We start from the raw sequence: 22,346 nt of genomic DNA on the forward strand, positions 1-22,346 counted from the left end.
ATACAATATTAAGTGTCCTTATGAGAAGAAAATATATTTTAGAATTTAGCTTAGGAGGTAAGAAATATACAATAAACTAGCTTCAGAAGTATCTTCCTCAACTAAATGTCTGTTCAAGTGTGCTGTATTATACCAGGTACCGCTAAGCAGATATTAACATAATTTTTATATTTTGTAACAGAAGAGATACTTTTCAATAATAGGAAAAAACTGAAACCTGCTTAGACACAATAGCAGATATTGGTTTTCCTAATTAAAAAAATTTTAAGATATAACATCTAGTTTTTTAAAAAGTGCACAATCATTTTATCTTTTCTTAACTGATGCTCAAAGATACAGGTCACTACTTGTAGCTCAGTCAGTAAAGACTCTGCCTGCAATGCAGGAGACCTGGGTTAGATCCCTGGGTCAGGAAGATCCCCTGGAGGAGGGCACGGCAACCACTCCAGTATTCTTGCCTGGAGAATCCCATGGACATAGGAGCCTGGCAGGCTACATGGGGTCACAAGAGTCGGACACGACTTAGCGACTAAACCACCACCACTCCTATTTTTTGCCCTCCAAATTATAGCTCCACTCACTTTCCTAACATTTTTCTTTTAATTTTACCCTTAACTCATTCTTCCTCAGCTCCACAGTTCTTAGTTCTGTTTTCCCCTCCACGTCCAATCATCTTGTCCTTCTTCTCTCTCTCAGACTGCTCTTTCTGTGTGCTGAATTTATTCTTTCTGCTCCACCCTGGAAATTGTTTCCTATATCAGCTTCTCTACCTTTCCCATTAACTCCACGACCCCAGGAAAGCCTCGTGTTTCCCGCCGTTTTTCGTGCCACTCCCACTGCTCCCATTGTCTCTTTCTTGGAGTCTCCAGTGGCCTCTTAATCAGAGCCCTAGATGCATACTTGCAACTCTCTAACGGACACACCAACCAAGGTGATACCTACAAAAATTGAATCACAGTATCCCCTGCTTAAAATCCCTCACTGGGTTTCCAATGTATTTAAGATAAATTTCAAAATTCTTAAAATGACCCATAAGGTTCCACATAATCTATCTACTCTTTTCCTCTGATAACCACTGTGATCCATCCAGTGTGGACGGTTTTTTTGTCCTGTCTTCCTCTCTTACTTTCAATCTGCCTAAATTTTTTTTGAAAAGGGAGATGGTCAGAGTAGTGGCGATTCTTCAAAAGTGTCTTATAAAAAAGAAAAGAGACTGTCCGCATGGGGGTTGAATGAAACTCTGAAAATGGTTAGCTACTGGAGAGCTCAGAAAATACTATAGCGGAAGGCATCACTTTTTCTGTAAGATCATGTAAAGCTTTTGAAAAATACTAAAATAATACATGCTATTGTAAGAACAAGAACAACATAACTACTCAGAAGTAAACTTCAGAGATGTCTTTCCAGATTTTTCTCTGCATTTATTAGTGTATACATAAACACAGGCAGATGGTGAAGGACAGGGAAGCCAGGTATGCTGCAGTCCATGGGGTCTCAAAGAGTTGGACATAACTGAGCGACAGAACAATGACAAAAACACAGGTAAGTTCTTTTTTCGACAAATACAAATTAGAACATCTCACCCCAGAATAGCTGAACCTCAGAACAGAAGCCTAGAAATAGAGATGCTTTTATGATGAACCCCTATAAAATTTTATGCTTGCTTTTCCTGTGGACTGTGGGGACAGTTACATGTATCAGTCCATTTAACAGTTTAATTTCTGCCCACCCCCTAACCCAGCGTGGAAATTCAGCTTGCTCCGGTATACTATCTAACAGAGTTGCTTGCTCCTTCACAGAGGAAACTGTATCACATTGAGAGAGACCTTTGTTTAGAAATCTCAGGATGAGCAGCAGTGTAACTAATTACACCTTCATCTATTATTGGTTTTATCATCATTAAACTCTTTCCAATGCAATGCACAACAAACACAAAGGCTTCTTATTCTATTTTGCATTTTTCTTGTTGCTAACAATTGGATTGAGTTTGTTTTTATACATTTGTTGATGACATGATTTTTCTGTGAATTGCCTACTTTTGTCTTCTACTTTGTTGGTTATTGGGTTATTTGTCTTGTATTGATTTGTAAAATCTCGTCATAATATTGAATATTGGGATGGATACGGACGTGTCGTATGGATATGGATGTGTCGCCCAGACCCCCCTTTCAAGGAGGAGCTTGCTGTCTCAGCTGCAGGGAGTACTATTAGCAGAGAGCCTTCAGCTATCAGGTCCTTCTGGGATGGTGTCAGAAGTGAAAAGCCACTTAGCCCAAAGTCACATGCTCACCACAGTGACTGATAGCCAAAGGCTGACGTGATGAATGAAAGGTTTAAAGGTCGAGCCATTCTGGCCTAGTAGGGTAGGATCCTGACAGGCCATTTTACCTCTAGAACTCCCTGAGTGGTCAACCAGAGCTGTTCTTTGGGTCTGTGTTGCAGTGAACTTCTCCCTTGACCAAATCCTAAATCCTTCCCTTGCGTTCACAGGGATTAATCCAAAAGTACTTCCTAACAAATATTCTGTCTCAGGTTCTGCTTCCTGGAGAATCTGTCCTGCCAAAAATATATATATTTCATATGTTGTGGCAAATGTTTTTTCAGAAAATATTTCTCAGGCACATGTTGCCTTAGGACCTTTGCACATTCTCTTCCTAATTACTTTACTCTACCTCTCCTTTAGGTATCAACTAAAATGTCATATCCTTACTGAGGTCTTCCCTGCTCTTTAACCTAGTTCAAGTTTCCCTATTATTTTCTGTCTTAGCTTCCTATGTTTTCCTTCATAGCACTTATCTCAGCTTTTAATCCTATCAGTAAGTTTATGTGATTATTTGTTTATGCCCCAATTCTTCATCAGATTCTGAACACCATATGGATAATAATTTTCCTATTTTTCATCATTCTATATCCAGTTACTATCATAGTTCCTGACACATGAAAAATCTTTAATAAATATTAGTTAAATGAAAGAAGGGATGAAAAAAGGAGGGAGGGAAAGAGTGAGTTCCCTTTCGAAAAACTTTCTCAAATATGGAAAACTTTCCAGGTACTGAGTTTCTAATATAAGCTTCACCAGTTGAAATTGTGAAACCATTCTGCATTCTTTTATTGGACCCTGAGATTCTTTTGTTGTATGAGCATTAGGTTTGATATAAACTAATCCTGTCCATTTTTTTTTTTTTTTGCAATGGGTTACTTTAAATTTATTTCAAAGAACTGCATTTGGAACCCAGGGATCTTCTGAATCCAATTGGAAAATCTTTATTCCATATAATTAGAACAGTATAAAAGAGGGAAAAAAGGAAGTTCTGTGGTTAAGCCATTTAAAAACAGAATTAATTCCCACAGCTCAAGGCCTAAAGGGAAAAACTAGAAAAGGGACAGAGAAAATGGGTTGTCTCATTAGATTTTGTTCAGGACCTATTATTACCAATTTAGCAGCTCACCCCTGAATTGGATTAGAGTATTACTATGATTACTAGATTTATAATATTATGAGGGATTTATAACGTGTCATTTGAGGCTGAAATTTCTCATGATTATTTTAGCCTAGAAGCAGTAACAACACTTAATCAAGAAAAACTTTCTATTTTTTTGTGCCATTTAACAATGTGTAGTTAAATCACATATGATTCTTGTATGATGGATAAACTTTATTATATCCAATTTAGTAGATAGCCAGAAAAACCAAAAGCTTAATACCAAATATATTCTGCATATCACTGGAACTTGATTATCTTCTATTTTTAAGAGGTATATGCGCCTCAGGGCACGGACTTGTTTTCACGTATATACAATCATTCAGAAAAGGATTTCCACATACTAACAACATCTTTTTTTTTTTCCCAGACAAAGGGGAATAAAACTAATTTCTCATCTTTCAACCAATTATGTCTCTACTTGCTGGGTGAGTTTGCTTCTTGGGCCATTTGTTTCATCAAATCCTGAATCAATATCTTTTATAAAATAGGATAGAAAAAAAAATAGAGTACACACAGATGTCTTATCTGCTCTTCAGTTATAGCGATCTCAAAGAGGACTCCAATTCACCAGCATGCTTTTTTCTGTTGTCCTCCATTCTTCTATTCAGCTCTTCTTAATCACTTCTGCCAAATTACTCCTAAGAGCAAAGGGGAAATAATAGATGCCCCTTCCTCTAACTAGATGTTTGCCACTGGGGATTCTGAGGTAGAATTTTGGGGGTCAGTGAGCTTGGATTAAAGATAAGGATTATGCCTTCATTTTCTCTTACTTTGATTAAAATTCAGCCGTTATGAATGTAGGCAACAAGCCCTATAGTAGTGTTATTACTATCTATGATTTTTTTTCCAATAGAAATGGTACATAATTGTTAAATTATTTTGATGTTGCAGATGTCTCTGAAGATCATTTATGCCCATCATTACTTCAAAATTATGATAGTTATTAGTTCTATTTCACTTAATGCTTCAGTGAAGAAGAATGCCTATTGTTAGTTCACAATGCTTTTTCCGTATTTTTGTAAATACATTTCAGTGTAACTGGTCCACTTTTTAGCTATGTGTTTTATTTTATACGTTTACAAACACTGTTTTGAGGAGTTTTACAGGTCTCACAGGCAGCTCATGGGGCATATAGAACAATAATGATCAGGCATCTATAAAACATTTATTTTCAAACTTCCTAGACCTAACCTTTTCCCTTTTTAAAAATTCAGGTGAAATTCACATAATAAATAGTAAACCTTTTAAAAGCATACAATTCAGTGGCATCTCCTGCAGTCAAAATACTGAGCAACCAACCATCTCTCCAGCTTCAAATGTTTTTAATACCCCAGAAGGACACCACTTACCCTTTAAGTATTCACTCCTCATTTTTCGCTCTCCCCATCTCCTGAAAACTACTAATCCTTTTCAAAATATCTCTAAGGATTTGCCTATCATATGGAAAGAATCACACAACACATGACCTTTTGTATCTAATGTCTTTCACTTAACCTTGATGATTTTGATGCCTATCCAACTTGTAGAATGCTTTAGAACTTCATTCCTCTTTATGGCTTAATAATATCCATTGTATGTGTATACCTAAACTTGTTTATACAACTCAACAACAAAAAGACAAATGATCTAATTAAACAATGGATAATAAACTTGACCAGACATTTTTCCAAAGAAGATATACAAATAGCCCAGAAAAGAACCGCACAGGAAAAGATGTTCATTTGTCAATAAAGAAATACAAATAAAAACCAGCATGAGATACCACTACACACCAAATAGGATGGCTATAATGATTTTTAAAACAGGAAACAATTATGACAAGGATGTAGAAAAACTGTACATTGCTGTGGGAATGTAAAATGGTATAGTTGCTTTGGAAAACAGTTTGGTGGTTTCTCAAAGTTAAACATAGAATTGCCTTTGTGACCCAGAAGAAATGAAAACATGCCTACACAGAAACTTACAAATGAATATTTAAAGCAGTAATATAACAGCCAAAAGATGGAAATAATCCAAATGACTATTAATGGGTGAATGGATAAACTAAACTTCCTTTTTAATAAGAAATCTTTTGTAGCAACATCTTTACTTTCTTGAAATGGAATTGATAGATAATAAAACCTACTACACTGATAATTTTTTTAAAAAAAGTCAATGTAATGCCTAACTTTCATATAAAAAAGATGTAAAAGGAAAATAGTTTGTAATAAAATCATACATATTTCAATATTCAAATACTCAGGCACCAGTCCTTGTGATCTATGAAGTAGTTGTATGTCAGCACCCATGCAGAGAATCACAATGAATTGAGTTGTAGGTACAGACTGATACAGTATTAGAGATTCAAACATCATGGGCATATTAAAAATGCAAAAATACTTTGTGTCATATACAAAATGACATTAGTTTTTAAACTGAGATTATTTGGGAGAAAGAACAGATTTTTGTATCTAAATAAATGTCTGAAGGGAAATTTGAGAGCAATGAAGGACGTAGGAGAATACTTTCTGGGGTAGGGCTTCTAGGAGACTTTTTGGTGTTTTTGATATTAGGAAACTTTATGGTGTTAATTTAAGGAAGAATTCTCTGGGAAAAATTCTTTTCGCCAAAAGAAAGCCATTGTTTAATTCTGCTGCTGCTAAGTCACTTCAGTCGTGTCCGACTCTGTGCGACCCCATAGACGGCAGCCCACCAGGCTCCCCCGTCCCTGGGATTCTCCAGGCAAGAACACTGGAGTGGGTTGCCATTTCCTTCTCCTATTCAGTCATAAAAAAAAAGAATGAAATTTTGTCATTTATAACATCATGAGTAGACTTGAGGGTATTATGCTAAGTGAAATGAATCAGACAAAGACATACTATATGATATCACTTATATTTAGAACCTAAAAGAATACAACAAACTAGTGAATGTAGCATAAAAGAAACAGACCCACAGATACAGAGAACAAATATATGGTTACCAATGGGGAGGGAGAAGGAAGGAATGGCCGGAAAGGGGTAGGGGATTTAGAGGTACAAACTACTATGTGTAAAATATATAAGTACAAGGATATATTGCACAACACAGTGTATCTAGCCAACAATTTATAATGACTACAAATGGAATATAACCTTTAAAAATTGTGAATCGTTATGTTGTACCTGAAAGTTATATAACACTGTACATCAACCATACCTCAATTTAAAAAATGGCCATCGTTTTGAATACCACAGAACAATAATGTCTAAGAATCACACACCTGGAATGTTTGATCTTATTCTAAGAGTAGAGTATCTAGATCATTAGAAAATAGCCCACAACTTTATCTCAATAGGATTTTGTCTCGTTAAAACATCTGAACTTCAAAGGTTGATGGAACAATTATACATTTTTTTCTATATAAGGAAACAATAAAATTATACTGCCACTCTGGTATAAAAGAAATTTCCTCTTTTTTAATGGGATAGTCCACCATACAATTTTTCACCTAATCAAGAGGACACATTACAAAGCAACTACTGTTGACAGAAACACTTTAGGATCTACAACCTAAGTAGGGAGTCTGTCTATTGACAGTATCTCCTAGAGATCTTTTGGGGAACTTGGGTAGATCAGTCTCCTAATTTTAGCTGCCATGAAATAGTAATTAGAGATGTTAAAAGAACTCAGGTACCCAAGAATGTGAACCTTGTTCACAGCTGAAGTAGAAATACGTAAAACTTCTCATAGACCTAAGGAAAATTGAACTATAGGAAAAGAAAATGACATTTGTGGCAGACTGCTGGTTTTTCTCCAAGTTCCTTTTTTTCCATAGGAGTATGGTTCCTAATTTTTATCTGGGCTTTTGATCATTAAGAAAAAGGACTGCTGGTTTATAGTCAGTTATGGGCAGTCAACTAGGTGCTGCTCAATAGGAAGCAAATATATGTGGTATATGCAATATCTGGGATGTGTTGTTAAGGAAAGAGCACATCCTACTTGCTTTTTTTTAATTCTTTCTGACTAGGTAGAATGAAGATGTGATGTTTGGAGCTGTGGCAGTCATTTTGAACTACAAGGGTTACCTTAGGACTTGTCACAGGATAGAAATAATGTGGCTCCCTCAGATAGGAGAGCCCTGTATTACTTTCCTCCAGATATTGGTGTTGATCAAAATCCTGACTACTGCCTAGACAGATGTAAGTACTATCCCCTCTATTTAAGCTACATGCTGACTATAGAGTCACCTTAGTAGGATTTCTGCGTTCAGATTTTTGTGAGTAAAAGCTTGTTTGCAAGCTTTTTTAAACATCTTATTTTATTTTGTTAACATTAAGAGCCAGAAGATGTAGTTTGTAGCCACGGAACAGAGAGTGGTTAACTAGTTTGAATTGCATCAGATCTGTACTTGTGAGTTAATTACTAGAAATTAATTAACATAATCTACATAAAAATGTTTGTCTTATCTGGCAAGAGCCAGGGTTTTAAGTTAGAATTATATTTTTCATGAATTTATGTATTCATTGTACTTAACATTTCATTATTAGCTAATTTTTATTATAGTAGTTTAAGAGATTATTATTTTAAAATGGCTTCTCTTTTAATTAAAACTATTTCACTGTTTTTGCAAAGATTGTAAGTGAATTTTTTCCTCTTGTAAAATTGTTACTCTTCTCTTTTTAACTAAAAATGTATCGAGGTATAGCTGATATATAATATTGTTTCAATATTATGTTTATGTTGAACATAAAATTACTACTCTTCTTGTTTCACTTTTATAGACTAAATAACTGAAGTATTTAATTTTCTTTAAAAGTTTTAATTTCTAATGGAAAAGTATCTTATTTAATGTTCTCTTCTGGATTCTCTCATTCTGACTTCTGATGGGAATTGACCTTTATACTCAACGAGTCACTGATAACCTGGTGAGGGTGGAGGAAGGAACCCGTTTGGACTGAGATAAGGGAAGAATATGAAAAAGAAGAGATGGTACCTGTAGATGATATTCTATAAATCTTTCTGGAAAGCCGGTAATTTCATATGCTCCTGGCAGAGGTTTGGTAGAGAAGAAATTCCAGGAACAATTTACCTCAACCACAAAGGAGCCACTATCTATGTAAGGCATGTTGGATGCTCCATTCTACTAAATCTCAAATCTTAAGTGCCTGGCATGTAGAGAATCCAGTGTGCAGATCACGGTGAAATGGGGAAGATGGTAAGTTTACAGACATAGAGAGGCACAGTACCAGTTGCCACTGTAGGAAAGAAAATATAAGAAAAAGGAATGATAAATCACCTCTACTTGGATTAAGTAGGAAGGGCTTCATGGAGAAGGCATTTGAGGAAGTTACCTTTCGGGGCTCTGTATACTATGTCAAGTCTTCATAAGGAGGCCTGATTATGTCTCACAGTGATGTTTTCATGTGTGTGCATGCTTGTCTTCTACATTGGACAGGATATAGATGGTGCTTGGGACAGAGCAATCAGTCAATATTAAGTCACTATGGCTGGGTGGCCACTAATGGTCAAGAACCTGCCTGCCAATGTAGGAGATATAAGAGACACAGATTCGAGTCTTGTCGGGAAGATCCCCTAGAGAAGGAAACGGGAACCCACTCCAGTATTCTTGCCTGGAAAATCCCATGAACAGAGTAGCCTGGTGGGCTACAGTCCATGGGGTCACAAAGAGTTGGACATGACTGAAGTGACTTAGCACACACGCATGATAAATATGATAGTAAATACTGTCTGGAAGAGTGCGTAAAGGAGTGAATGCATGTATCCATGAATAGGTGGCAATGAACTCCTCAAGGGTGGTGGGGCCTTGAACCTCAGTCTCGCTGCGGGTACCCCTGTGCAATCCCGCCAATGTGCCAGGCGCCGTAGGAGCAGTCTGCACCGCCAGCGTGGCGGGGGCGGGCTTCCCAACCTCCGCCGGGGCGTGCCCACTCCGGGCGGTAGGGGGCGCCGGCGCGCGACCGGGCGCGTCCCCCGGCACCACCCGCGCGAAGCCCGACCAGGGTCTACGCCATGCGCGCGCTGCTGCCGCTGCTGCGCACCAGCTGGGCCCGGCCCGTGGGCGCCGCCGCCGCCCGCCTGCCGCGCGGAGCGAGCGCAGCGCCCGGGCCGCGCCGGACCATGGCCCTGTACCGCACGGAGGAGCGCGGCCAGCCCCACTCGCCCGATTACCGCCTCTTTTTCAGTAAGTAGCTGGCGGGAGGCCCGCCGCGCGTCGCACCGGAGCTCGGCGATGGGAGCGCGGCTCCGTCCCTGCGTCCGGCGGGCGCCGCGCGGTGCAGGCCGCGGTCCGCGCGCGGGGCCCGCGCCGAGCCGCGGGAGCTCTCCGCGAAGGGAGCCGCCCGGCCCCCAGCCGCGGGGCGCAGGGACGCAGGGCGGCCCGGGTCACCCTGAGCGGGCGCGCCGCCACCCGCCCGGGCGCGCAGCCGTTAGCCCGGCCCCCGCCGGCGTTCCGGACTCTGCGCTGGGGAACGGAGCTCCCGGGCCAGCCCGCCCTCGGGGTGGGCGTAACAAAGCTTCTCCGGCTAGGGCCGCTGGCGATTGGAGAGGCGGGCGGGACTTCGGAGATGCTTGGCCCACCTGTTTTTTTTAAGGGGCGGGGCTCTGATGAAGGCTCTCTCAGAAGCCTGAATTTATACTCGCGAGTTTGCACCTTGAATGTGATCCACGATCAAGGACCTCGTTGGTTCCAAAGTAACCCCTTCTCCTCCCCAAATTGAGCAAATCCAGAGGGCGAAGCAACTTAGGACCTTGACCTGGCCAGCTAAAATGGGAAAGACCCAGGTCTCCCTTAGTCTCTCTCTTTTTTTTTTTTTTTGCAAGTGTATGTTTCACTGTGCAGGTTAGCTATGATATGAAGTAGCGAGGTTGGTTGAGTTGCTGTCAGCCCTCACTGATTTGAGAGCCCCAAGGGGAGTAGTACCTTTTTTTTTTTTTTTGGAAAGTTGGCCTTGCCTTACCGCCCACCAATTAGGAATGCCAACTCGAGAGACTTTGGGTTTCAGCTCGAATCTGGATTCTTTAGCTCTTAACTCTGTGATCCTGGACGAGTTTCCAGACTTGCTGAGCCTTGTTTTTTCTCATTTTCTCATATGTAAAATAGGGCTGTAAGAATTACATGGCATAGTTTATGCAAAGAGATTAGTCACAGCGTCTAGAATATAAATTCTGTTGTTAATACTTGTGATCATTTTTGATACCTGTAATTTACAAAATGTTTACACGTTTCCTACTTGAGCCTAGGGTGGAGGCATTTTTATAGGAGAGAAGACTCAATTTGCATAGTTTTGTGGTTACTATCATTGGGTTGGAAGATGCCCTGGAGCATGAAATGGCAACACACTGCAGCGTTCTTAGCTGGAGACTCCCTTGGACAGAGGAGCCTGGTAGGCTACAGTCTGTGAAGTCGCAAGGAGTCGGAGACGACTGAGCAACTGAACACACAGGCACGTGGTCGTAAGACAGCTGATACTAAAATTCCCGTTTTCTTTAAACTTTTCTCCGTATTCTTTTCCATCCTTATTTGGTCAAGGCAAATGAAGTAGAGAGGAACCATTAACAGGAAGACCCAAATTTCTGATGGATTGTTGCAAAAGGTTACAACATGATGGTTTGAGGAATAGCTTTCCATACTATGTAACAGTGTTACAGATTGGCAGATTTCAAATCAGATAGAAGCTGTCTAACTCCTAAAATGGTGAAAGCATTTTAGATTTGTTATAAATACAGTAATAAATTATAGACCAAAAAGTCAATGAATATTTATGAAGTGTGTGCTGAAACTGTTACATGTGGCACTGAGAAAATTTTAGTTATGGGCCCAGAGGTTCATAATGTCAATATAATTAGTTAAGGAAAATATAAAAAACTAAAAAATATTTTATTTGAATGTTGGCTGAGAAAAAAGCAGCCTTGAGGATCCTGGCGCATGCGGTGTAGCCTGCTGAGCACAGACTTTGGAATGGAGAGTCCTAGGCCTTGATTCTGGCCCTTCAATAACTCTGTGCTGTCAACAGGCCACGGCGTCATCTCTTACATGGCCGGTGTCTGAAGCTGTGAAAGAAAGCAGTTGACCTACCAGTGCTCTTCAAGGCCCTCCTTAGTGCCGGTATTCCCTGGAGGCATTGGATGACTAAGAGATTCTCCTAACATTATCTGTTAGGCATTTCTGAGGCTCTATTGACCTCTTGCTGTGGTGTGGTTTTTTTAGCTACCTTGTGTTTCAAACTCATGACTTTTCTGCAGCTGGAATGCCACAAATAAAATATATTTTATATAAACATAAAATATTTATATCTCATTCAGTTGAAATAACTGACAGAAAAGAAGAAAAATGATTTTACTGGGGTTGATGGGCAAACATTGAAGGAAGTAGTTTGGAGGAGAGGCCAGGTGGTGAGATAGTCATTGCGATTGTTGGGTTGAACAATTCCTCAATTAAACGCCAGATGGCGTCCTTGACCCAGGACAGTTTACGGTTTGCTGGAAGGGGTAGGACAAAGTGAAATGAAGCCCCTTCAGTGTTAGGGGGTATGCAGGAAGCAGTGAGCAATTTACTCTTTATAAAGATAAATAAATTGGACATTTGTACTCTGGCAGTATCCATGAGCAGTAATATGGTGCAGTTCTCTCCCTTCAAAGAAGAGCATGAGTATACCACTTTTTTTTTTTTTGAAAAATGTTGTTTAGTATTGTTTAGCAGTGAAATCATTTCCCACATTTCCAAATATTTCCCAAGCCTCTGTAATACTAGTGAAGTTGGGAGGTAGGCTTTTTTGAATTTCATTTCTGTAAATGGTTCTCCTTACCACCATTCAGAAGAATTAGAATAAATGACAGATGCAGTACTTGGTTTTTCCCTTTTAATTGGTGTTAAACCTTGTAGGAATAGTATTGAAGTGAGACAAGGTGATGGGGAAGAGCATCCTGGTGGTAATCATGAGGCCTCTTGGCCCTGTAATTTACTTTTTGTGGGGACTTGTGTGAGTAATTGAACCTCTCACTACCTCATTTTATTGAACCATGGAAAGAGGCGATCGGAATCAGTCATTTTCCAAACTGCTTAGTTGAGCACAAGCATCCCATGGTGTGTTACTAGATTTTCTTTAAAGGAAGAGCTTCATGGTTTATTAAATTAGCAAACCGCTTCGCATTTTATTACCTTGGGGAGTCACCGTGTGCGTATTAAAGTTCTTGGAAATTTTTATGTAATGTAACTTGTCCCAAGCTTTTGAATCCCAAAGCCCCTGTTTCTCAGGACATTTGTTGACATTTTAGTAACTCTAGAGTTTCATAGAATTCTATTTGGGAAGCACTGAGTTTAATAGTCAAAAGACTTGGGTTGTGGAGGGGTAGGATGGGGAGGGAGACAGGAGGGAGGCTCAAGAGGGAGGGGAGATATGTATACCTATGGCCAATTCATGTTGATTTATGGCAGAAGCCATCACAGTATTGTAAAGTAATTATCCTCTAATTAAAATTTTTTAAAAATGGAAAAAAAACATAGGTTGTAGGTTTGACTTGACTACCTTGGGCATCACTTGATTTCCTTTAGCTCAATTTCTCCATCTGTAAAATGGGAATAGCACTGATAATTTTATAGAATTGCTGTGGCAGCTAAACGATACCATATAAGTAAAGATTATTAGTGTCTCATGCGTGGTACATGGTTAATGTTTAATATGTATAATTTCTTTTTCCCTTTTGACTTTAAGACACTAGACCAAAATTCTTGTTATATTTTATAAAGGATGAGAATAGTGGGATATGGATAGAATTGGATATTTTAACTATGTCCCAATTTATTAATTTCAAGTCTCAGGAGTTTTAATGGGTACTGATGACCTGCAATCTTTTGAATTAGTTGTGAAATCATAATGAAGTAAGACTTGGTCATATGGGACTAGAGACATAACATTGTATGCCAGTATTCATTTGGTAGTCTGCATGTGTTTCTTTTGTTCATAACTTATAATTCATTATTTTAAGTTTTTTTAAGTTTTCTGAAAGGATGAGGAGAAACTACGCTTTTCTTAATTTGGATTTTTGTTACTGTGGGGTAGGTGACTGGTTCACTTAGAGAAATAATGCCATAGATAATTCCAGTTGCTTTTATTTAGCACGAGAATGAATCATGCAGTTTTTAAACAATGAATTTGTTTTATCATTTATAGTAAGCACATGTTTATGTTGAAATTATTATATGTTTTAAGTACATCATTTGAATAGTAGGAGCAATCTGCCATTGAATGTACCACACATCCGGACTTAATAAAATTTACAATGAGTACTACACAAAAGGTGTGTTTTGAGCCTTAAATATATGAGTTCTTATAACCTTTTTTTCTTTTCAATTTTGCCTATATCATAGAACTTGAATTAGCATAATAGAATATAATGGTTATTGTGTGGCTATAGAAACATAAATTGTATTTATTTGGTTTTTGTCATTGCTACAGCATCCAGTAAGAATCTCTGTACATGGTTTTAGTAATCATCTGTGATAGTATGTTGGTACTTGGCCTCCATGTAGCTATTTGATGTATGTAATAGATATAATCAGATACAGGGTTTGCAGTCTATTTGATTTTCTCACTTGCTGATTTAAGTGAACTTTCATTCTGAGACAACTTGCTATTCTAAGAGAAAAACATGTAGATAACTTACAAAGTGATAGAATGAAATCTCATTTCAGTCCAGTTGAAGGTAAAATTTTAACATTGTTTGGCAACATCTAATATATGTTGATGGGCCTGATAGAATTTGTTAGCTAATGCCTACTAGGTATGTAGTCTGATTTTTGACAAAATGAAATATCACAGTAAGGCGGTGGGGGTGACTCCCGTTGTTTTCCTCTCTCCTCATAAACATCCAAAAGTGACGGTAGGTGGGTAAAAAAAAAGATAACCCTGAAACAACAAATAAGAAGGCGTCATTAGAGCTGGTGATTTCAGAATATTTATAAAGGAAAAAGAGCAGAAGGAGGTGTGGTTATTGGTGAAGAGGCACAGAGGAAGTCCCAGCTTGAGTCTGTGTGCTGAGGATCTGTAGTTTCAGAGGAAGCTGAGCTGCTTTGCAGAACCTCAGGGTCTGAGAACATGTTGATATCATATGGGAGAGGGGGTGAGAGAGAGAGAGATGTGGAGCTTGACACGGAGGAGCCGTGGAAGTTGTATTATGGAATGGCAGGCACATGGATATTTACAGTGCTGGCCTGGGGCTTAGGCTATGGACTGATCCCTTCCCCAGAGGGTGAAGGACGTGTTTGGAGATCAGCAGGACAGCCTGATGGTGTTGCTGTCCCTCTGACTCGGGGATGTGCCAGTGTCACAGCCAGCTTCTTAGGCACACATCTTCGCAGGAAGCTGGCCCTTCACCAAGCTTCTCCCACACACATCAGCCTTTCCTAGTCTTTTATTCTTAACTATAGCGCAGCTTGTCAGGGGTCACCTTCAGACAGGTTTTCCTGACTGCTACTGTTGTCTACCAAACTGCTTTGTCGAAAGGTGACTTTCATGTGGCAAATTTAATAATCAACTGAAAATTCTCCTCTCAGGTGAATTCCCAACAGTATTTTCACAGTCTAACCCTCTTTCTGCCTTGAAATTTTTTTTCCCCTCCTGGGACAACACTTTCTTTTATCTTCTTTTGATGGCTTTTCCATCAGCACTTTCCTTTGCTGGATTCTCTGATCTGAACTCTAACCTTTGATATGGCCCAGGACTCAGTACTTTGCACGTATATCTATCTTTTCTCTCTCTAGGGCAGGGGTTGGCAAGCCCTTTCTGAAAAGGGCCAAATAGTAAATAGTTTAGGTTTTGCAAGACCGGTGGTCTCTCACAGACTACTTGGCTCAGTGTTGTAGGGCAAAAGCAACCAGCGAGTAAAGGAATGGGTATGGCCATTCCAGCAAAAGGCTGTTTATTAAAGTAAGGACAGCCCTTGTGCTGGACTTGGCCTGTGGGCCAGAGTTTCTGTTGTTGCTTTTGCTGTAGATGATCCCATCCATCAAGATATCACTGCCTCCCAGATTTGTAATGTTAGCCCTAGTCTCTTCTTGAGCTCAAGATTTACACATGCGGTAAATGTACTCTGTATTTCCACTGAAATGTCCCAGAAGTTAACCTAAAGTTAATGTGTAGAAAACAGAACTTCTCCCTGTCCCCCACCCCTACCCAACTATTTCTGCCTTCACACCTATGACCAGTAACTTAGGAATCATTGTTGTGGCCACTCTTGCCCTATATCTAGTTACTATTCTCTCCCTTCAGTCCAGCTTTTGAAATGTATCCAAAAGGCAGTTACTCGTCTCCGCTCCCACCTGAGCTCCTGTATCCACATCACCAACATCTTTCACTTGACCGATTGCAGGGCTTCCTGGTTCTTCACCCTGCTCCACCACTGTCCCCTGACGTCTGCTTTCCACCAGAAGTCATGAGATGTAAGTCTGATCATGCCAGGTTCTGCTCTTACTGTTACAGGGTCGTGAGTGACCTGATCGGGGCTTCGTCACTGAAATCTGTGCTTACCACTCTTCCTTTGGATCATTGTGCTCCAGCCATCTTGGCCTCCTGGTTTCCTCCAGCGTGCCCTGCATTTTCTCGCCTCAGCACCTCTGGGCTTGCTCCTCGTGCAGGGTTGCTCCCTAGATCGCTGCTTGACCCTCTTCCTCACTTCATTCAGCTTCCCTGGCATTTCCATATAAAATATTATCTCCTTCCACTATTCTTTTCTTGCCCTATACCTGATCAAGTTAAAAATATATTCATTGCTTCTATGCACCAACCCCTGACCAGAATGTAAATTCCACAAAAGCAAGGAATTTGTATATCTAGTACCTAAAACAGTGCTTAGTATATTGTATGTGTTCAGTATTTACTGAATGAATGATTTTAAGAAAACCTTTAAACTAAATGGGAAAAAAGAGAACCAGAATTTTTCAGAGTCACACAGGTATCCACTGAGATTTAAGAAGTGATTGCACGCATTAAGAAGGAAGAGGAGGCTAGGAAGAAAAGGCAGTTGAAGAACAAGAGCTTTTGGAGATTAAAAATTGATTAAGACACAAAAGTCGCTAGAAGGGGTAGTGGGTAAATTGGTGTTCTGTTATTTTAAGCCACCAAGTGTGTGATAATTTGTTATGGCAGTCCTAGAAAGCTGATATAGAGAAGTTAGAACATCAGGTAAAGAAATCTACCAGAAAGTAGAACAAAATGTCAAAGAGACAGCATGGGGAAAAAAAAAAAGGTAGAAGAGACACAGAGATTTACTCTAGGAAGTCTTAACATTTGGATACTATGAGTTCCAGAAGGAAACAACAGACAAAATGAAGAATTTTCAAAGGAATAGTGAAAGAGATCTAAGAATTTAAGTACCCAAGTGTTCTGAGTCCCTGGCTCTTTACTGTGAAAACTCAGAGAGCCTTTTATAAAGAAGAGCCTGACAGTCCCTGGGGTTGGGAGTAGGGGAAGGAGGGAGAACAGGTCACCTGCAGAGGACTGAGAACAAACTGGCATCTGACTTACTAGCAGCCCTGCAAACTCAGAGACTGGAGTAATGCTTTCAAAATTCTGAGCTCATTTTCCTTCTAGAATTTACCCTGGCAACCATTAATCCAGGGTGTAGGCTGAATCAAGACATTTCAGGCATTTAAGGACTTTGGAGACTTACCCCCTGTGCCTCCTTTCTTACACTGCACAAGTTAGGAATATGCTCTTGCAAAACAGGTAAAACAAACAAAGCTGAAGGCTTGGAATCCAGAAAACAGATCTAAGCTGGAAACCAACAAAGCAGAGTCTCAAGGTTCCAAGAAAGCATCCAATCCAGATTGCAACAGAAAGTATGATCTCCAAAGGGAGCTATTTGGTTAGAGGATTCCATAGTTTCTGTGGAAGCTGTGAGACATTTGAATAATTGACAGATATGATTATGACTGACTAAGGAAGGAAGAAAATTAGAAACACAACTCAAAATAGAAGTTGAACAGAAAAGGAAATTATCTGTAAGATTCTACTTGGCCGAAAATCAACATAGAGCAATGCTTAAAATTGCCTGACTTGTATGCTTACTAATAATATAGATACCCAGATTTCTCTCCTTATGATTCTGATTAACTAGGTATGAGATCTGCTTAACAAGCAGTCGAGGCTTTTCTGATCTTTAGGAAATACACTAACAGGAAAAGCATGGAAAACTCAATAGGATTATAGAACATTTTATCAGCTTTGAAGTGAAAAATGTAAGTGCAGAAGATAAAAAACTAGGGAAAAGAATGAAGAAAGAGAAGAAGCCTGTTAGTTGGGTCAAGAAATGCTGTGTATGTTTTGATGAGGCAAGGAGTAAAGCTGTGAAGTGTTGGCCAATAGAGAATTTATAGGGATTAGGTTGCAGTCAGATGAACTAAACTTACCTTTCAGAGCTGAAATCAGTAGATAATATTCTAATATTGTAAATCAAAAACTATATGAATATATTCCAGTATTTGAAAAAGTAAATTGGCAACAACTTGGTTATAATTCTAAAGAAACAACCAGTCTGAGCTGCAGATAATGAAGTTCTAACCTAAGATTATCACTACTGTATTCTGAGGCTCTAAGAAAGAGCTGTTTCTGATGTGTGCTTCAGTTCTATCTTTAAAAGGTGGCATACGCTGCCACAGTGCTTGCTGCTTGTACCAAGTCTGTCCATGGCTCATAGGTATAGTATGAATTACCCCGTTCATTTTAGACAGGATCAGAGAGAAGGCAATGGCAACCCACTCCAGTACTCTTGCCTGGAAAATCCAATGGACGGAGGAGCCTGGTAGGCTGCAGTCCATGGGATTGCTAGGAGCAGACACGACTGAAGCGACTTAGCATGCATGCATGCATTGGAGAAGGAAATGGCAACCCACTCCAGTATTCTTGCCTGGAGAATCCCAGGGGTGGGGGAGCCTGGTGGGCTGCCATCTATGGAGTCGCACAAAGTCAGACATGACTGAAGTGACTCACGTGCATGTATGCATTGGAGAAGGAAATGGTAACCCACTCCAGTATTCTTGCCTTTAGGATCCCAGAGACGAGGGAGCCTGGTGGGCTGCTGTCTATGAGGTTGCACAGAGTCGGATACCACTGAAGCGACTTAGCAGCAGCAGGATAGATAGCACAGGTTTCTCTATCTAGAAGTGGAGTGGTCCTATGAAATCATCCACCAGCTGAAATGTTTTAAAGAAGCAATACCTTAGGAGACCTTTTGCTAACGAATGCACAAGATAAATGCAGAGAAAGCACAGGTGCTCACGGACGTAGTTCAGAGCTCTGGCAACTTGCTGCTGAGATGCTGAGTGTAGTTCCCAGGAAAGGGGCTTGCCTGGCCACTCTCTCACTGCTTAGGGCTGCTTGATGCCTCCATTAACAGCTGCTGAAAACACACTGAATGCTGCTTTCATTTCTTTTTTTTGTAAAAGTGAAAATCCTCTTTGGATTTTTCTTTGTTGTTATTAACAAAAACAGGCACTAATATAGGTCTTTTATAAAAGTAAAGTGGCTTAAACCAAACTTTTGAAAAGTAGGGGATACCAGAACCTATCTTTAAACCCACCTTTAGAGAATCTTAATGCGTTTAAGAATCTTAATGCATTTAATGTTGCTTAGAACTCAACATTCGGAAAACTAAGATCATGGCATCCAGTTGCATCACTTCATGGCAAATAGATGGGGAAACAATGGAAACAGAGAGAGACTATTTTCTTAGGCTCCAGAGTCACTGCAGATGGTGACTGCAGCCATGAAATTAAGACACTTGCTCCTTGGAAGAAAAGCAGTGACCACCCTAGACAGCATATTAAAAAGCAGAGACGTTAGTTTGCCAACAAAGGTCCATCTAGTCAAAGCTGTGGTTTTTCCAGTGGTCATGTATGGATGTGAGAGTTGGACTTTAAAGAAAGCTGAGTGCAGAAGAATTGATGCTTTTGAACTGTGGTGTTGGAGAAGACTCATGAGTCCCTTGGACTGCACGGAGATCCAGCCAGTCTATCCTAAAGGAAATCAGTCCTCAATGTTCCTTGGAAGGACTGATGCTGAAGCTGAAACTCCAATACTTTGGCCACCTCATGCGAAGAACTGACTTTTTTGAAAAGACCCTGATGGTAGGAAAGATTGAAGGTGGGAGGAGAAGGGGACAACAGAGGATGAGATGATTGGATGGCATCACTGACTCGATGGACATGAGTTTGAGTAGACTCTGGGAGTTGGTGATGAACAGGGAACCCTGGCGTGCTGCAGTCCATGGGGTCACAAAAGTTGGACACGACTGAGTGAACTGAACTGAATGCGTTGAAGTGCAGCTGCAATACTTTGGCCACCTCATGCGACGAGTTGACTCACTGGGAAAGATTCTGATGCTGGGAAAGGTTGGGGGCGGGAGGAGAAGGGGATGACAGAGAATGAGATGGCTGGATGGCATCACCGACTCGATGGACATGAGTTTGAGAGAACTCTGGGAGTTGGTGATGGACAGGGAGGCCTGGCGTGCTATAATTCATGGGGTCGCGGAGAGTCGGACACGACTGAGCAACTGAACTGAACTGACTGAATATCATGCTTACAGCACTGACTCTGGAACACTTCTGATGGATTCTTCTCCTTCCTTTGTATGTTAGGTCAGAGATTAGCTCTCTGATTGTGCCAAGAGGACTTCTTTGTCTTTCAGTTTATAGGATGATGCTGATCCTGATAGTGTGTAGTGCGCCCTAACTTAGCTGTAGGCATTGCTCACATTTTAGCACTTTTGTATTATGACATCTAATACATTGCCTTTTGCATTCTAAATTGTATATTACTTAATTAAGGGAAATTGAGAAATTTAAGTGTCAAAGAAATCGAGTTTCTTTATCAAACTCCACAACTACAAGGCAGACTCTTGCCTTCTGTATTCATTGATCCTGTACAAATTTATTAGTATTTTACCCATCAAAGCATTATAATTATCAGAGATCTAAGGCCCTATTTTATTTTCCCAGATGTGTTTCTGTTTTTTCTTTATTATTATGTTTTTATTTAAAGTATTTCATGACCCAAATGTCTTGTAGTAGGTTTGGTTATCTGAGTCAAACCATTCATTTACCTTTATATTCTTTTTGCCTTCCAGAATGGCAATTAGAAAATTATTTTAATGTGTGTATTGGCACTGCCTTAGTGTTTGACTATATTGAGACCCCAGTTTGAAGTGATAGACGTCAGAGAACACGTCTCACAGATCTTTAGCTTTTAGTGCTCACAGTCTTGTCCTATTTTCTCTCATGCTTGAGTAGCACATACTTCTCTTACATCTTAATATTTGTTGAGACTTGTCCCCAGTTAACAAGAGCTTTATAGATCTTCAGTTGAGTTCAGGGAGAGTGTTATATCCTTTGCCACTTGTGTGCTTTCTCTTGTCTTCATCATAGTTTGTGCATCGGGTCATATATAAGTCACTCTGTTGCTTGGGTGGGAAAGGGTAAATTAATTTAGCAGCTTGTACAGAAAAATGAAATAGTAATAGAGATATTTGCTCAGCATGTATTAACTGAATGCCTACTAAGTGCTGGGAACTTTTCTGGGTTCTGAGGATCGCGTAGAGAGCCCTGTAGAACAAACAGAAACACAACAACAAAAGGTATTCTTTCTTCAGGAACTTTAGTGATGAGTGGTAAGGGAAACCCAGGCAGATGAGAAGAGGAAATGCGATCTTGGTGGCATGCAGGCCATCGCTGTGCTACACAGTTCTGATTTTATTGGACGGAAGCCATTGTCTGTATTTGTTCATTTGTTTAAACTTTATTTTGGAATAATTTTAGCTTGGACAAGGTTGCAGCAACTGTACAGAATTTCAGTATGTATCTTTCCATGTTCCTAACATTAACATCTTTCATTACCACTGTGCATTTGTCAAAGCTAAGAAACCAACACTGATACATATTATTAACTAATTCCACGTTTTATTTGGGTGTTGCTGATTTTTCCACTGATGTCATTTTTCCGTCCCAAGATCCAATTCAGGGTACCACATTCCTCTTAGACATTCTATTTCCTTAGTTTCCTCTAATCTGACAACTTCTCAGTCATTCCTTTCATAAGTTTGTTCTTGATGACCTTGAGACTTCTGAAGAGTATTCGTTAGGTATTTTGTAGAATGTCCCTCAGTTTGGGTGCTTCTGATATCTTTTTCATGATGAGACTGGAATTATGGGTTTGGGGGAAGAACATGGCAGAAGTGAAGTACCTTTATCCCGGCTTATCAGGGGATCCATGCTATGATCACAGCTTGTCCACTGGTGCTATTAACCTTGATCGCTTGGTTAAGCATCCTGATCGTCAGGTTTCTCCACGGAAATGTTTTTCCCCTTCCTCACACCGTTCTTTGGAAGCAGGTCACTAAGTCTAGTCCACACTTGGGGAATAGGGTAAGCTTTATTTTCTGGGGGGAGGGGGGGCGGGAAACATCTACATATATTGTTTAGGATTTTTCTGAAAGGAAGTTTAGTCTCTTCTGTCATTTTCATTTATTTATACAATCATTTATTTGCATTACTATGGATCATGTATATTTATTGTATACTTTGGATTATAATGCATTACAGGCATACCTCATTTTGTTGTACTTTGAAGATACTGAACTTTTACAAATAGTTTTGTGGCAGCACTGTGTCGTGCAAGGCTGTCAGTACCAGTTTCACAGAAGCATTTGCTCACTTGGTGTCTCTGTGTCACATTTTGATAGTTCTTGAAATATTTAAAACTTTCATTGTTATAATATTTGCTATGGTGATATGTGGTTGATGATCTTTGGCGTTACCAGAACAATTCATTGAAGACTCAGTTGATGGTTAGCTATTTTTTCTTTTAGAAATAAACTATTTTTTAAAAT

General features: G+C 39.8%; 1 protein-coding gene across 2 annotated transcripts in view; it reads left to right on the forward strand.

The window, feature by feature from the left end:
* Positions 1–9,439: 9,439 nt before the first annotated feature.
* PPA2 (inorganic pyrophosphatase 2) overlaps positions 9,440–22,346 on the forward strand; it is a 105,650-nt gene continuing 92,743 nt past the window's right edge. For both annotated transcript variants that reach the window (XM_055434163.2, XM_055434164.2), the window contains exon 1: positions 9,440–9,648. In XM_055434163.2, coding sequence (XP_055290138.1) covers positions 9,477–9,648 — 172 coding nt within the window. In that variant the 5' untranslated portion in view covers positions 9,440–9,476. The remainder of the gene's footprint in view (positions 9,649–22,346) is intronic.

Source organism: Moschus berezovskii, chromosome 5 (assembly GCF_049115385.1).
Source record: "Moschus berezovskii isolate FMDL1 chromosome 5, NW_MosBer_1.0, whole genome shotgun sequence".
In the NCBI taxonomy this organism is placed as follows: Eukaryota; Metazoa; Chordata; class Mammalia; order Artiodactyla; family Moschidae; genus Moschus; species Moschus berezovskii.